At 47.9% G+C, this 15,845-nt stretch overlaps 1 protein-coding gene across 8 annotated transcripts in view; it reads right to left on the reverse strand.

The window, feature by feature from the left end:
• Positions 1-15,845, reverse strand: part of CCM2 (CCM2 scaffold protein) — an 87,485-nt gene that overhangs the window by 20,738 nt on the left and 50,902 nt on the right. For 4 of the 8 annotated variants that reach the window (XR_012902154.1, XM_075923000.1, XM_075923002.1 and 1 more), the window contains exons 2-8: positions 13,021-13,197; positions 11,498-11,581; positions 7,334-7,517; positions 4,725-4,861; positions 3,044-3,179; positions 2,113-2,170; positions 1,209-1,344 (exon numbers count right to left, since the gene is read on the reverse strand). Coding sequence is in view for 7 of the 8 variants with exons in the window: in XM_075923000.1 (XP_075779115.1) it covers positions 1,209-1,344; positions 2,113-2,170; positions 3,044-3,179; positions 4,725-4,861; positions 7,334-7,517; positions 11,498-11,581; positions 13,021-13,197 (912 nt within the window). In the remaining variant the exon portion in view is untranslated. The remainder of the gene's footprint in view (positions 1-1,208; positions 1,345-2,112; positions 2,171-3,043; positions 3,180-4,724; positions 4,862-7,333; positions 7,518-11,497; positions 11,582-13,020; positions 13,198-15,845) is intronic. The other 4 variants (XM_075923001.1, XM_006129623.3, XM_075923003.1 and 1 more) reach the window with 2 other exon arrangements.

The raw sequence follows: 15,845 nt of genomic DNA on the forward strand, positions 1-15,845 counted from the left end.
GAGAGCAATACCTCCATGCCTAACTCCAGCCAGGGTGCCAATCATCTGATATGGACAGGTATGAACAGCAACGCAGTCCCTAGCGTCACTGCTCACTAAAAGGGTACGTCTACACAGCAGTGTTCGTTATTCCGAAACATGGTGTGCATCTATACGCCAAGCCTTTACAGCCTCTTCCCGACTTACGAACCGGTTTTGTAGGCAATTACTCGTAACTCGGTTCATTCATACGTTGGACCCCATAGGGTTACACGCGACCGCGCTGTTCATAAACGCGGATCGCGTTCGTCACTTGGGGTCCGCCATTTACAGCAGCTTCGGTCGTAACTGAGAACGGTCGTAAGTCGATCGTTCGCAACTCGGGGACCGGCTGTTTTTCGAAATCATGTCGAGCTGGAGGACTTCTTACTCAGACTCACGGTAACCCTCATTCCACAGCGGGAGGAAGAGTGCTCTTCCTTCAGCTTCCCACTGAGCAGACAGCAACAAAAGCTGAGGTAAGCTATTTCGACTTCAGCAACGCAATTGACGTAGCTGAAGTTGTGTAGCTAATTCGACTTTAGCCCTGCTGTGCAGGCATACCCAAAGGGACTCAGAGGAGGCAACCAAGCAGCACGCGCTTGGTTAAATCCTTCTTCGGTTATTCCGAACCTTGTTAGCTCAGTGACCCACGTCAGTGATTGCTCCCACGATTGTGCTCCCAATGTCAATTTCATAGCCTGTGCAACAGTCGTTTCCATACAGGCGGCGTCACCACTTGAGCACTGTGCTCCACAGGCACCAGGGAGCTTTTATCAAAGAGCATTCCTGTTCACAAGAGACTTTGCTACACGAGGGAGGAAGCAGCACTGGGAAGCTGTGCGCGGATTGTTTACTTCCAGAGCCAACTTATGTTCACGGCCCACTGAGGCACCAAGTGCAAAGTCGTTTGATGGCCTTGGACCCCAATCCCCACAATTCCTAGGTGACCAGGAAATAATGCGACAGGATAGAAGAAAACCAGCCAGGGGTATTCCTGGGACCTGCCCCCTGTTGCTACACTACTGGCAGAGCTCACCGGGGGGTTCTAGCTCCCTGCTAAGGGCAAGGCTGCATTCCCAAGAACGGCAGCCTGGCTGACACTACTGTACAGGGGTCGCATCACCTTGCCTGTGCTGCTGCTCTTTCCCGTGAGCGGACAATGCCCTGACCGCCGCAGACATTCCTACCGTCATCATGTAGTCCTGGAGCAGCTCCGCCGCCGTGGTGCTCAGCTCGCTCTCACTGACCGTCTTAACGTGCGGAGACTGAGGCGTTAAGGAAGAAGGAGAATTGCCACCTGCGTCCAAGGATTCCGGAAAGGAGCTGAAATGCAAAGAGATCGGTGAGCTGCCTGGAAAGCTCTGGGCTTCATCTGGGCCTCCATTACGGTCTAGCAGAGCGACCCTGGAGGAGTGTCCTGGGGCAACTCATCTTAGCAGAGTCCGTCCTTTGTATTGGAAGCATTGCGGGGACTGTGGGAAAGGGTTAGAATGCCAACAAAACTGAACCAGCTCAGAGGGAAGAGCTGCCTTGTAACCCATGTAAGTGAGTACATTCTACGGACTTCTCCGGGAATCCTGTAGTCATTTAGCTACCGAAGAAGGGAACTGAGCCTCCCATACCACTGTCAAATCACAGAATACTAGAACTGGAAGGGATCTCGAGAGGTCATCAAGTCCAGTCCCCTGCCCTCACGGCAGGACCAAATACTGTCTAGATTCTAGATCATCCCTGACAGGTGTGTAACCTGCTCTTAACTATCTCCAGAGATGGAGATTCCACAATCTCCCTGTGCAACTTATTCCAGTGTTTCACCACCCTGACAGGTAGGAACTTTTTCCTAATGTCCAACGTAAACCTCTCTTGTTGCAGTTTAAGCCCATTGCTTCTTACTAAATCAGAGGTCAAGGAGAACAATTTATCTCCTTCCTCCCTGTGATAATCCTCTAGCTGTAATTATCAAAAGGCATTCAGGGCGTGTTTTGTGGAAGTCTCCCTACTGGGCTGTAAACCTCATGTCATGGTCACATAAATAAGGTATCAGCCCCCTAAGCCAAACTGCCCTGTACACAATGCGTACTATGAACTTACAAAGTGCTTGCTTCTGTTTCATAAGATTCTTTGATGTCCACTTTTGTTGACGAGTCATCTGCAAGAAAGATTTCACGCAAGCGATTTACCACCACAAATTCTATTTCCTAGCCCAGTGGCGTGCAAACGTTTTCCCAGTGTGACTCCGGGAAAATTTTGGTTGAGAGGAAAAAACCCTACACCACGGCCCCTTTAAATGCCACTCCCTTCGCCCCCGCTGCGTGTACACCAAGCAAGGGGGAAAAAAAATAGCAGCCGGCCCAGTGCTGCGACACCCCCCAGAAGACAGCCGAGACTGACCTACAGGTTGCGCACCGCTGTCCTAGCCTACTGGCCATGGACACTGTATGTAATTCCACTGCGAGTGTCCCTGGCTAGAGGATGAAAAATAAAACCTACAGGATGGGAATTGCGGGAGCGTTTTCTGCCCCTTAGGACAGTGTTAGGAGACCAAGAGTTGCACAGTGTAATATTGCAGAGTGCCCCTTTATCAAACTGCTCCCACTGAATTAAAAGGAAACAAAATACACAACATCTGTGGGAGAGTGCGGGACAGCCAGAGTGCGCCTCACACCACAGGCCTTTACTTGCCCCTTAACTATCGGAAAGTGACAGCTCCAGATTATCATCATCAGAGTGGAGATAGTTCCCTGGGCCATTCAACTCCTCACAAAGGTTAGATCAGGGCCCCCGTTGTCACGCAGCTGGGGGCATCGGAGATGCATCCTCCACTTGCCGTTGGCAACACATATCAATGATAAGACAGGGCCCCAGGAAGATCTGGGCCTCTGTTTGGATCCAAGAGCGTGACCAGAGAAGGGAAGCAAAGGGCACTACTGCACCAAGTACTGAGGCCACGCACTGCTGGGTGGAAAAGGGGTGTGTGGGGCAGGGACAGGGAAAGAGTGAAAGGAAATGGTGCTGGGCATACCACTGTGTAGGGACATATGGCGCGTTGGTGTCGAGGCCCCATCAAATATGGCTCTATCTAAGAAGTCTATTGTGGACTCAGTGTAAACGATCTGGAAGACTTGGCTGAGAAGTGAGCAGAGTTCCTCTGCAGTTACCTGGGGAGGGAGAGAAAGAAGGGTCAGGCAGGGAGGTTGCGGTGCAAGAGGCCTTTGAAGGAGTCCGCACGTGCTTCTAGTCATCCCCCACAGGAGCTGCCCCATGGCGCACACAGGTGGATCAGTGCCAGTACTATTATGGCACTACAGCACACTAAAGAGAGAACACCCCCGGTTCCAGCGCTGGGAAATACACAGTCGCCTCCTGCTGCCACCACACTGACTGCTCAGCGCACGGCCGACCCGAGGAGGCTGTTCAGGAGATTTCAGCATCTTGGCTAGTAAAAAGGCTTGGTAAAGAAACAAGCCTGGAATGTGAGAAAAGCCAATTCCGTCCCCATGATTTTCTACAGCATTCATGTACCTAGGACTAAACTACATCATGTGCTTGCAGCTCCCTTGCCACTTCTGTCCTATGTTAACCTGGAGTGTAAACGCAGTGGGGCAGCAGCCGGGGTGGGAAGCTGTACAAGTAACTAAGTTTATGCCAAAGGAGGGCAAAACCTCGGCCCTTTGGCAGTGAAGTCACATTGTAGCCATTGCTCACCCTTTTCCTGGGCCGGAAAAGACCAACAGCAGCCCTGGTTGCTTATCATGACACTCCCTTTAGCAGCAAGCTCAGGAGGACTATAAGGGTATGCCTATGCTGCATGCTTATTTTGAAAGAAGCTATTCTGGAAGAAATACTCCAAAATAGCTTATTTCAAAATAGCGTGTCTACACTACAGGGAAGCCTCAAAATGAGTCCTAGACAAGCTTCCCTAATGTGGACGTGCTACCTCGATTTAGAGCCCCAAGAGGCTGTGGGAGTAATTAGTCTTAATGGCCCTGGGGAAGGTGCTATTTCAAAATAGCAGCAGTGGAGCGTCCACACTACAGCTACTCTAAAAGAGCTATCGCGGAATAGGCGTTACTCCCTGTTATTCCGAACCAACGCTTCTGTGTAGACGCACCCTAACGGCGTAGTAGCCGCTTTTCCAGATTCCTGACTGCAGAGAAGTGGGGCAGCGACAGACCTACGGTAAGAAGAGCTGTTCTCTAGTCTGCTCTGAATTGCACTGTGAAGCTTGTGACAGGGACAGTGTTTCCTTATTTGCACAGTGCCTAACACCCTGATGGAGCCTTAAGAACGTGCTGAATAAATGCGTTATGCAAAGAAGGGTGTTAGCAGAGGCAGCACAAACGCCTTCAGGGAAGCCATGCTATGGGTATTCCTGGACAGGGAGAATGGTTTCTCCTGTAACTGGCTGCTCGGCCAACACTTTCTCCCAATCTCGGCAAACCCAATTTGGATATTACGCTCGTGGGGCACCAAGCTTACCCAACTCAAGGTACTAAAAGGGGCACATTACAGTTCACACCGGGATGGACTGTGATCCCAGCTACTCCCGGGAAGTAACAATAACTTCTTGTGCAAGTAACCAAGGGCTGGAGCCAAGCTATTTATTTACATAGGATAATCCATACAACCAACCAGAGCGCTTTCCCACCCCCCAATTTCACAGGTAGCAGCATGAGTGCCAAAGAACTAGTACTATCCCTTACTTTGTTCTCTGTAGCCAGGACCACCAAACAGCACGCTTCGACAGGCACCATGCCACTTTCTGACAGCGACCCCGACGTAAGCGCTTTGGAGCTTTCTGCACAAAGACTCTGGCTCGGAGAAATCCCAGGGTCCTGAGCTGAGAAACAGAGACACCATCAATGTCAGTGAGAGGAAAGGAGAGGGGAGGTACGGAAGCCATCAGCTCACTGCAGGCCTAAAACATAAGTCCATGTGGCACAGGCCTGGTTAGAGAGGCCTGAGGCCTAGCTAACAATGGACAACACATGGCTAATCTAAAGCTAAGCTGGGAGCCAGAGGCAGGCCGCTGCTCACGGAACTTGACACAAACAGGGCTGAGTGTGCAAAACACACTAATTGTTAATAGGTCCAGGTATAGACCAGTAATTGGTGCTACATACTGAATGCAAAACAGTAACTGGTACTGGTCATAAGTTGAAAGCACATGGCACCAGCAGCTCATTACAAAAAGACCTTGGTACCCACACTCCCCACAGATACAGACCCAGACTCAGGAAAGGATCTAAAATGGCAGCATGATGGATAGAGATGATCTAATCAAACCACGAGGTGCAGGGGGATGGGTGGTATCTAAGTAGCATCAGAGGGCGGCAACCTGACACGTCAGGAGTGGTGTGTTACTTGGCTGCACCTTACATAAAGTGGTGTTTTGGGGAGAAAGTCTTTGGGTGACCTGGGGGGCAGTGGAAGTTTCCCGCTGATTGAGTCATTCCATTGTTACGGGGTACATGTGCGTAGTGGTTCAGTGACTCTACTGACAACTATGACTGTACTTCAATCCTCATCTGATTTGTGGTCTTTGGGGACTCGCTCGGAGTCTGCTGTGGAGACTAAGTGCACAAGTTGACACGGCACACACCATGGAGCACACACGCAAGCAGCCTTCTGGTTATCTGCAGTGATGGAGCCAAGGGACCTGCGAGGACGCCTCGGCAGTAGGCCCTGACTGGCTGCACAGACCTATGCAATACATGTAGCCAGCTGCCACCCAGACGTTGATTCCCATTCTTTGGGATGGAGTGAGTTTGTTTATCCAAACACTCTTTCCCCTCATGCGTGCAGCCTGCGATTTGCCAGGATTTCCTCCTCTGTAGGAGCATGTGGGAGATGGCCACGCAAATCCGTTCCGTACTTTCATTCTAGAGGTTGGTAAGGGACTTGTCACTTCGGCAATTCAATTCGTTTAGAGCGAATCAGATGTTGACTGCTGAGAAGTGTAAACTGATCAGACTTTGCCTCTGTATTCCTCTATTCTTTATTTTCACAAAGAATTTCAATTAGCACTAACCAAGTAAAGTAGACGGGCCAAGCTGCTTTGCTAACAAAATCCCAAAGGTGACTTTTTTCATGTCAATTGCCGCTGAGCTTAACTGGCCCATTATACTGTGAGAATGAAGGAATAATTCTACATCTTCCTAAGTCCCTTTATCTCATGCGCTTACACTGAAATACTTGTAAGAGTGCAAGGAAGGTTGAGTGAATTAAGTCAGCACAATCAAGGCTAGGGGGGGCTGCAAAGAAGGAAGGCAACAGATTCAATGGCAAGAAAGCAGCTTCCTCTTGTGGAGCAGCAGGACCTAGCGCAGAGCATGGCTCTGGCTTGAGATCCATGCATTGTATACAACAGAAAATGTCTGAATTACAAACAAGGCTCTTTTCCCACTGAAGAGTTCTGACAATTTCATAGATCACTAGCTTCACTATTGTGGCTTAGGTAGCCACAAGAATCCATCAACAGAATGACAGCCTCGTTTATCCTCTATAGTGTTCGTCACTGTCAATAAATCATGGCCATTCAGACTCAGCTCCCACAAAGAGTTCCCCCACAGGATGGTATAAATGTATTAACCAGGCCTGGTGGAGAAATTCCTGAGCCGTTCCTAACTTTCACAGCAGTCTCCCATGCAGATTCAGAAGGACTGCACAACACACACACACACACACACACACACACACACACACACACACACACACACACACACACACACACACACACACACACTTCTTACTACTCAAGTTTGCCTGGCATGTGGGCATGTCCATTCTACCTGAAGTGCATTTATACGAACACGTTTTCCACGTCTCCCTTCTAGGGAGCGACACCTGCCACGAGCTGAGCCACACTGCGGTAGATGCAAATGGAAACCTTTCCAAATAGCCTTTAATAGGTGTAGTAGGGGAAAACAAACCAACTAGTTTTAAGATGTGGCTCTGAATTTATGAATGGGACTAGATGGCAGGGTGGGCTGTGACAGCAGGAAACACCTTTCAGTCTGGTCTCCCTATGTTAAAGGAAACAAATTCCAGTTCTATCAAAACTCACTTTTCCTTCTAAATTGATGAAATATCTTGTTCACCTGCCCCAGGGACAGTTAATGGCTGTTCCCATTTCACTAAGCCCATCACATCTAAGAGCCCGGTTGTAGGCACAACGTAGGTCTACTTTTAAGATCCCTTTAGGCCACCAGAGTGTGCAAAAAGGCCTTAGGGCAAATGTAGTCTAAGGGCTTGAGTCTCAAGTCAAAGAGATGGAACCAGCAAAGCCATCTCTGTGCTGGGCACAACCTACCTGTTTTCAGTACTACCAGGTGTGAGGAATCATCACGGATGTAGGACACAGCTGCGATGTCATGGATGGGGACCCTGAGTATGATATCCTCTCCGTCCCTCCACACCAGCTTGACATTGTAGGCAGACAGACTAATCACAGCATCATGTTCCTGGGTCAGCTGACCTGGGAGCTGATGTGCCCTCTACAAACAAAAAAACCTTTCATTAAAGCAGAATCATTTTCCTTTCATTATCCCGGGGTTTGTCGGGGGCAGGTGAGCAAAGCCCACAGGTAAGTGCTGAATGTGCGGGACTGGGAGATGGGTTGGAAATGGGGGGGACTACGGCCTATAATGGCAAGGAGAAAGGAGGGTCAGGGCACAACAGGGAGGCAAGATCAAATCAGTATCTTAGATGCCTATATACAAATGCGAGAAGTATGGGTAATAAGCAGGAAGAACTGGAATTGCTAACCAATAAATACAACTATGATATCATTGGTATTACAGAAACCTGGTGGGATGGGACGCATGATTGGAATATTGGTATGGAAGGGTACGGCTTGCTCAGGAAGGACAGACAGGGGAAAAAGGGAGGAGGGGTTGCCTTGTATGTTAAAAATGTACACACTTGGACTGAAGTGGAGATGAACGTAGGAGATAGCTGTGTAGAGAGTCTCTGGGTTAAGCTAAAAGGGGTAAAAAACGAAGGTGATATCATGCTAGGAGTCTACTACAGGCCACCTAGCCAGGTGGAAGAGGTGGATGAGGCCTTTTTTAAACAATTAACAAAACTATCCAAAGCCCAAGATTTGGTGGTGATGGGAGACTTCAACTATCCAGACATATGTTGGGAAACTAACACAGCGAGGCACAGGCTATCCAATAAGTTTCTGGACTGCATTGGAGACAACTTTCTGTTTCAGAAGGTTGAAAAAGCTACCAGAGGAGAAGCTGTTCTGGATTTGGTTTTAACAAATAGGGAGGAACTAGTTGAGAACTTGAAAGTGGAAGACAGTATAGGGGACAGTGATCACGAAATAATAGAGTTCATGATCTTAAGGAAAGGTAGAAGGGAGACCAGCACAATTGAGGTTATGGATTTCAGGAAGGCAGATTTTGATAAGCTCAGAGAACTTGTAGGTAAGGTCCCATGGGAAGCAAGACTGAAGGGAAAAACAACTGAGGAGAGTTGGAAGTATTTCAAAGGGACGTTGTTAAGGGCCCAAAAGCAAACAATTCCGCTGTGTAGGAAAGATAGAAAATATGGCAAAAGACCAGCTTGGCTTAACAAGGAGATCTTGCATGATCTCAAAATAAAAAAGGAGTCATATAAAAAATGGAAACTAGGACAACTAACAAAGGATGAATATAGGCAAGCAACACGGGAATGCAGGGGCAAGATTAGAAAGGCAAAGGCACAAAATGAGATCAAACTAGCTACAGGCATAAAGGGAAACAAGAAGACCTTTTATAAATACATTAAAAGCAAGAGGAAGACCAAGGACAGGGTAGGCCCACTGCTTAGCGAGGAGGGAGATGCAGTAACAGGGAACTTGGAAATGGCGGAGATGCTCAATGACTTCTTTGTTTCGGTCTTCACCGAGAAGTCTGGAGGTGTGCCTAACGTAGTGAATACAAGCAGAGAGAGGGTAAGTTTAGAAGATAGGATACACAAAGAACAAGTTAAAAATCACTTAGGAAAGTTAGATGTCAGCAAGTCACCAGGTCCTGATGAAATGCATCCCAGGATACTCAAGGAGCTGATAGAGGAGGTATCTGAGCCTTTAGCTATGATCTTTGAAAAATCATGGCAGACAGGGGAGATTCCAGAAGACTGGAAAAGGGCAAATATTGTGCCCATCTATAAAAAGGGGAATAAGAACAACCCAGGAAATTATAGACCGGTCAGTTTAACGTCTGTCCCAGGGAAGATAATGGAGCAGGTAATTAAGGAAATCGTATGCAAACACTTGGAAAGTAATAAAGTGATAGGGAATAGCCAGCATGGGTTTGTGAAGAACAAGTCATGCCAAACTAATCTGATAGCTTTCTTTGATAAGATAACGAGCCTTGTGGATAAGGGAGAAGCGGTGGATGTCATATACCTAGACTTTAGTAAGGCATTTGATACGGTCTCGCATGATATTCTTATTGATAAACTAGGCAAATATAACTTAGATAGGGCCACGATAAGGTGGGTGCATAATTGGCTGGATAACCGTAGTCAGAGAGTTGTTGTTAACGGTTCTAAATCCTGCTGGAAAGGGATAACAAGTGGAGTTCCTCAAGGGTCTGTTTTGGGACCCGTACTATTCAATATCTTCATCAATGATGTAGATATTGGGATAGAGAGTACTCTTATTAAGTTTGCAGATGATACCAAACTGGGTGGGGTTGCGACTTCTTTGGAGGATAGGGACATAATTCAAAATGACCTTAGCAAGTTAGAGAAATGGTCAGAGGTAAACAGGATGAGGTTTAATAAAGAGAAATGCAAAGTGCTCCACTTAGGAAGGAACAATCAGTTCCATACATACAAGATGGGAAGCGACTGTCTAGGAAGGAGCATGGCGGAAAGGGATCTAGGGGTCATAGTGGACCACAAGTTGAATATGAGTCAACAGTGTGATGCTGTTGCAAAAAAAGCAAATATGATTCTAGGTTGTATCAACAGGTGTGTTGTAAGCAAAACTCGTGAAGTCATTCTGCCGCTCTACTCTGCACTAGTTAGGCCTCAGCTGGAGTACTGTGTCCAGTTCTGGGCGCCACATTTCAAGAAAGATGTGGAGAAATTGGAAAGGGTACAGAGAAGAGCGACAAGAATGATTAAAGGTCTAGAGAACATGACCTATGAAGCCAGGCTTCATGAACTGGGCTTGTTTAGTTTGGAAAAAAGAAGATTAAGGGGGGACATGATAGCGGTTTTCAAATATCTAAAAGGGTGTCACAAGGAGGAAGGCGAAAATTTGTTCCTCTTGGTTTCTGAGGACAGGACAAGGAGTAATGGGCTTAAAGTGCAGCAGGGGAGGTTTAGATTGGACATTAGGAAAAAATTCCTAACTGTCAGGGTGGTCAAATATTGGAATAAATTGCCAAGGGAGGTGGTGGAATCTCCCTCTCTGGAGATATTTAAGAACAGGTTAGATAGACATCTGTCAGGGATGGTGTAGACGGAGCTTGATCCTGCCTTGAGGGCGGGGGGCTGGACTCGATGACCTCTCGAGGTCCCTTCCAGTCCTATGATTCTATGATTCTATGATCCCCGGGCACAACATGGTGGCACCGTGCTCCCAGGAGAGGAGCACCCTCACATCACCTGTCTGCAGTTCAGATTTTCTGGACCCCTGATAATTGGTCATGCACTGATGACCTTCACTATTAAGTTTCTGAGAACTGGACCCAACAGGATACATACCACAGGTTGAACCTCCCTGGTCCAGCACCCTTGGGACCTGAGTGGTCCTAAACAAGGGAATCTGCCGGACCAGTGGAAGTCAGGCATCTGGGCTCTCCCTGGGGCGCCCCTCCTAGCTGCTGCCCCAGGAGAACCCAGAGGCCTGACCTCCTCCAGGCTACCTGCCTGGTTCTGCTGCCCCCAGCTTGCTCATAGGGCTCTGCTCCCTGCCCCACACAAGGCAGCAGCTGCTCTCAGGGTTCCCTGGTCTGCTGCTCCTGGGGTTTCCTGCCTCCAGCCACCTGGCTCTGCGCAAGACAGCAGCCACTCTTGGGGCTCTCTGCCATTGTCCCCAAAAGGGTGGCTCTCTGCTCCCAGGTCATTGGTCCTGCGGGCTGCCCCTGACTAGACTGGCTGTCGCTCTCAACCTCTTAAGTTGGGGCTCTCTGGTCTAGCATCATCTGTGGTCCTACTGTCCACAGATGTTGCCGACCACAGAGTCCCGGACGAGAGAGGTTCAAGCTGTAATACATTTCACATGACTGGACAATAACTCTTTGCTTAAGCTTCTCCTGCAGTCCTGTGACCTGAACCATCTAACCATGCATTGCATCATCTTCTAGTTCTTGGGCTGCAAGTCTTCCCAGAACAAAGATCAGACTTTAACCTCTCTGCCCAGCAGCAGCAGCCTTAGCTCCAGTACCACACGCAAACGCTGAATAAGAACAGTAGCAACAGTACAGTGGGTATAATTCACTGAGTAAGGGTTGGAATGGATAGCACTCACCTTTGCATTGTCTATCAAATGCAGTATTTCAGTACGACTGGAGGGATTCAGGTACCCTGGGATGGATGTCAGCTGGCCTAAATACTGGGAAGGAAAAGACGATCCATTACAACGAGAGAGATAAACCAACACTGAAATCCTTCCCTGTGTACTCATATCAAGTGGGGTCAATTGAAAGAAGAAAAAGACAGTTGGAAATAAGCTTGAGCCTGGTTTGAGGGGAGTATTGGCAGGTTGCTCCCTCAATGCCACATTTGCGGTCACCTGATGCCTGCTCACAACGGAGCACGAGCAATGAAGCAGCACAGGGTGGTTCACTCTTTATCCCACCTGGCTTCAAAGCACCTCTCAGCTGGAGAAAGGGTGAGCAGCTAACCCTGGAAGAGCATGATCTAGCACAGTGGTTTTCAAACTTTTTAGGCTGAGGAACCCTTCCTCTTGGACAATGTGGTCTGCCACATCCCCCACCCCGCCACCACCCAAGATAAGTATATTCTGGTTAGATTGCCAAGTCTTCCTAAATAAAATGCATTGTCTGCCATTACGGGATTTCGCACAACAGGGAGAGTGTTCCTAGCCTGTTTGCCAGATGTTGGGTGTGAGCAGCAGGGAACGGATCACTTGATGACTGCCTGTTCTGTTCATTCCCTCTGGAGCACCTGGCATTGGCCAGTCAAGACAGGATACTGGGCCAGATGGACCTCTGGCCTAATCCAGTGTGGCCATTCTTATGTTCTTACCCCCTCCCCTCCATAAGAGCTCACGTATCCCTTGGGGTACACATGTCCCAGTCTGAAAACCACCGATCTAGCACAACGGTTTACTGACCGCTGTCATTCTCCAGCAAGAATCAACCTCATTCCAACTAGATTTTTGTATCAAGAGATTAGACAATATCCTAATTAGCATTTTTCATAGAGGCTATGTCCCAAAGGCTTCGCAGGAGTTAAATATAGTTACAGCATTAACGAGTGACCAGGAATATATCACTTTTAGCTGAGAGGTCAGAGCGGGCGCTTGAGGAGGAGGAAATACACAAGAGAGCTGTTCCAGATGGCAGAAGCTGAAGAGAACAGTCTTGCATGAAGAGTGTCGAGATCACGCATGTGCACGCCCAGTCCATTAGGTCAGCCAGAGGAAGGGGAGGTCTGACATTTTGAACTTGACCCTAAAATGAAGGGGGGAGCCACTGCAGCAGCTTTAAGGCAGAGAGGCAACTTTGCACCTTCACGCTTCCGTGTCCCCTGCACTTGCTGCGGAGCGCTCACACTCGCCGAAGATCATAAGACAGACGTGAGCATCTCCAGGTCAGAAGTGTTCCCCAAAAGAGAGGCAGAGAGAAAAGAGCAGAGCGCTGCGGGAGTGAAGTCGGGTGCGATTCCAAACACAGTTTAATGCAGAGGACCCTATTCTGCAATGTGCCCTGCAGCAAAGGAATCTAGTAAACCAGCTACTGACCGTGGCCAGGAGCGTGACAGGATGAGGAGGCTGAAAGATGAAAGAAAGACAGCCCAAAAAGTTACCTTGACTTCCTTTTCAATGTAGTCATTCAACAATATGTCTGGTTCAACTCGATCGGGCAAGGACAGCTGCACTGTATGAAGAGGTCGTCTTTCCGTAACCTTCTCCTGGGCCTTTTTATCCCGACCCTTTTCACCTTTCAGGAAGACTCGTTTGAAAGGGGACACTATTCCAGGCTGCTGGCGGAAACAGAAATAGTGGCGTGTTAGGATTCTGTTCGGCACAACGGAGAATTAATGCACACGTGAAGGAGTGTCGCGAAAAGCAGGGCAGAGAGCTTGCGATGAATCACCTACAGTGCATAAAGAGAGTTTGAATTCAGGAGCAGCACAATAGTGCACAGTGGCTCTGTTTCAATGCGCCAAGCAACGATTACAGGAACTGCAGTGCTCAGGATCACTTTCTCCCTCTGAAAGGGCTCATTATTCACTTGTTGCTGTAACCCTTCTGAAAGGAATGGCTAGTTCTCCTCCAAGGGTGTAGCAATGGTAGTTTTCTAATGCACCTTTTCCCAGACAGTTTCCTTTCCTCCCCGCTCTGCAAGATTGAGAATTTTGCATTGATCCCAAGTGTTTGATTTAGAATATTTAAGAAAAAAAGTCAATGTTGTCCAGAACCGATGACACTTCACCAGCAAACCATGAACACTTCTGAAATGGCAGGGTCCATGTCAAAACTATGTTCCATGTTGGCAAAAAGCTGCTCTAAGTGTGCAGAATAGGTTTCCATCCAACAAGAGGCACCACACCACACCCTCACTGGGTGATGCTTACCGGGTAACGGTTAACCAGTTCCCCGGGGAGCAGCCCCAGCGTGAGGGCTGGGGGGCTGAAACGGTAAGATCGTGCTAGTCAGTTAACTGATTAACCAGGATTTTACATCCCTACTAATACTCAAGTTCAGAATAGTTAAAAAAAGGATCAGGGATAAATGTTTACTAAACTGCTCCGCCCACAGACTTCTTTCAAAATGAGGATCGAACCATTGGCAGAATGGGTGTGTGTGTGTGTGTGTGTGTATATATAAAGAGAGACCAAATTGCAGTGTGGCACTAAAGCTTGGGACCAAATCCGAGACTATTGCAATCATAGGCCCATAAGGTTTGAAAGGACTGCAAGAATCATAACCCCTGCCAAGGTGCAGGACTTGTTGTGTCTAACCATCCAAGACAGATGGTTATCCCGCCTCCTTTCAAAGTCCTCCAGTGAAGGAGCCTCCACATCCTCCCTAGGCAGTGTCCCCTGCCATTGTCCTACCGTTCTTGCAGGTAGGAAGTTTTTGTGGCGATTTAATCTCAAGATGCTAGGCTATAATTTGAGCCCATTGCCTCTAGTGCTGCCCTCTGACAAAGAGCATGATTTCGCCATCTTTTTATAGCAGCCGTTCAAATATTTGAAGACCACCATCATCTCCCCCCCCCCCCCCAAGCTAAAAACACACAAGTCCTTCAGCCTTTACTCCCATGGTGAGCACTCCATCACTCTGGTCGTCTTTGGTGCATTGTCACTCACCTCTGGATCCTTTTCAGTCTCTCTGCATCTTTTTTAGTATACTGGTAACCAAAAAAGGAAAAACTGTACTCCAGCTGAGGCCTAACCAGTGCCAAGCACAGCACTATCACATACCGTGACTTGCATGCTATGCCGCTGTTAAGGCAACCTAAAATTGCATTTGTTTTTGTCACAGCATTGCATTACTGACTCATGTTGAGGCGGTGATCTACCACCACTCCCAGATCTTGGAAAGCCAGTGTTCCTCTATTCTGTAGTTGTGCATTTGGTTTTTCTTCTCTAAGTGCAACATCTTACATTGGTCTTGGCTAAATGTCACTGCAAACTTAATCACTATGCTCTCTATACTTACAGCCAGGTCATTAAATAAAGATGTTAAACCCCACCAGACCCAGAACACATTCCCATGAAACCCTACTTGAAACCTCCCTCCAATCGGAGAGCATTTCATTATTTGCTTTTGGTTTACAGTTAATTATGTATCCACTTAATGGTAGTCCTGTCAAGCCCGCATTTCTCCAGCTTATTTATCAGAATAATATGTGGGATTGTGTCAAAAGCAATGCTGAAGTCTAGGTGTGCGTGTCCACTAAGGATGTTAAGTAACCACCAGCTCATTAGAAAAGATCTTGGTACCCACTCCTCACAGATACCGACCCACATTCAGGAAAGAGTCTAAAATGACAGCATGATGGATAGAGATGATCTAATCAAACCACGAGGTACAGGGGGATGGGTGGTATCTAAGTAGTGTCAGAGGGTGGTCACCTGACAACGTCAGAGGGTGGCAACCTGATATGTCAGCAGTGAGGTGTGATTTGTTTGTACCTGTATATAATGTGGTGTCTTGGGGCAGGAACAGTCTTTGTATGACCTAGGGGGCAGTAGAAATTTCCCACGGATTGAGTCATTCCATTGTGGCAAGTACACGTGTATGGTGGTTCAGTAAAGTCTGCTGACAACTGTTCCTGTACTTCGCTTAACAAGCCTGGCCTGGCACCTTCGATCCTTCTCTGGTTTGTGGCCTTTAGGGCCCTCTCGGAGTCTGCTGTGATCATCGGACCCACATCATTGAGCACACCCACAAGCAGCCTTCTGGTTACCATCATCAACAGAGCCGGAGACCACGGCAGTAAATCCTCCTAACTATAATCGGCATTTTGAATCAAAATGCATACAATATACGGGCCTTACAGTTATTTTATAAAATGGTAAAACAGAAGGGTATAAAACATGTACGGAACCACCAAAGAGGGGCTGTTTTCTCAAAGACAGACACAACCTCTTCAGTGTCTGGTTTGTGCAGCCAAATGGTT

The sequence above is a fragment of the Pelodiscus sinensis genome, chromosome 2 (assembly GCF_049634645.1).
Source record: "Pelodiscus sinensis isolate JC-2024 chromosome 2, ASM4963464v1, whole genome shotgun sequence".
In the NCBI taxonomy this organism is placed as follows: domain Eukaryota; kingdom Metazoa; phylum Chordata; order Testudines; family Trionychidae; genus Pelodiscus; species Pelodiscus sinensis.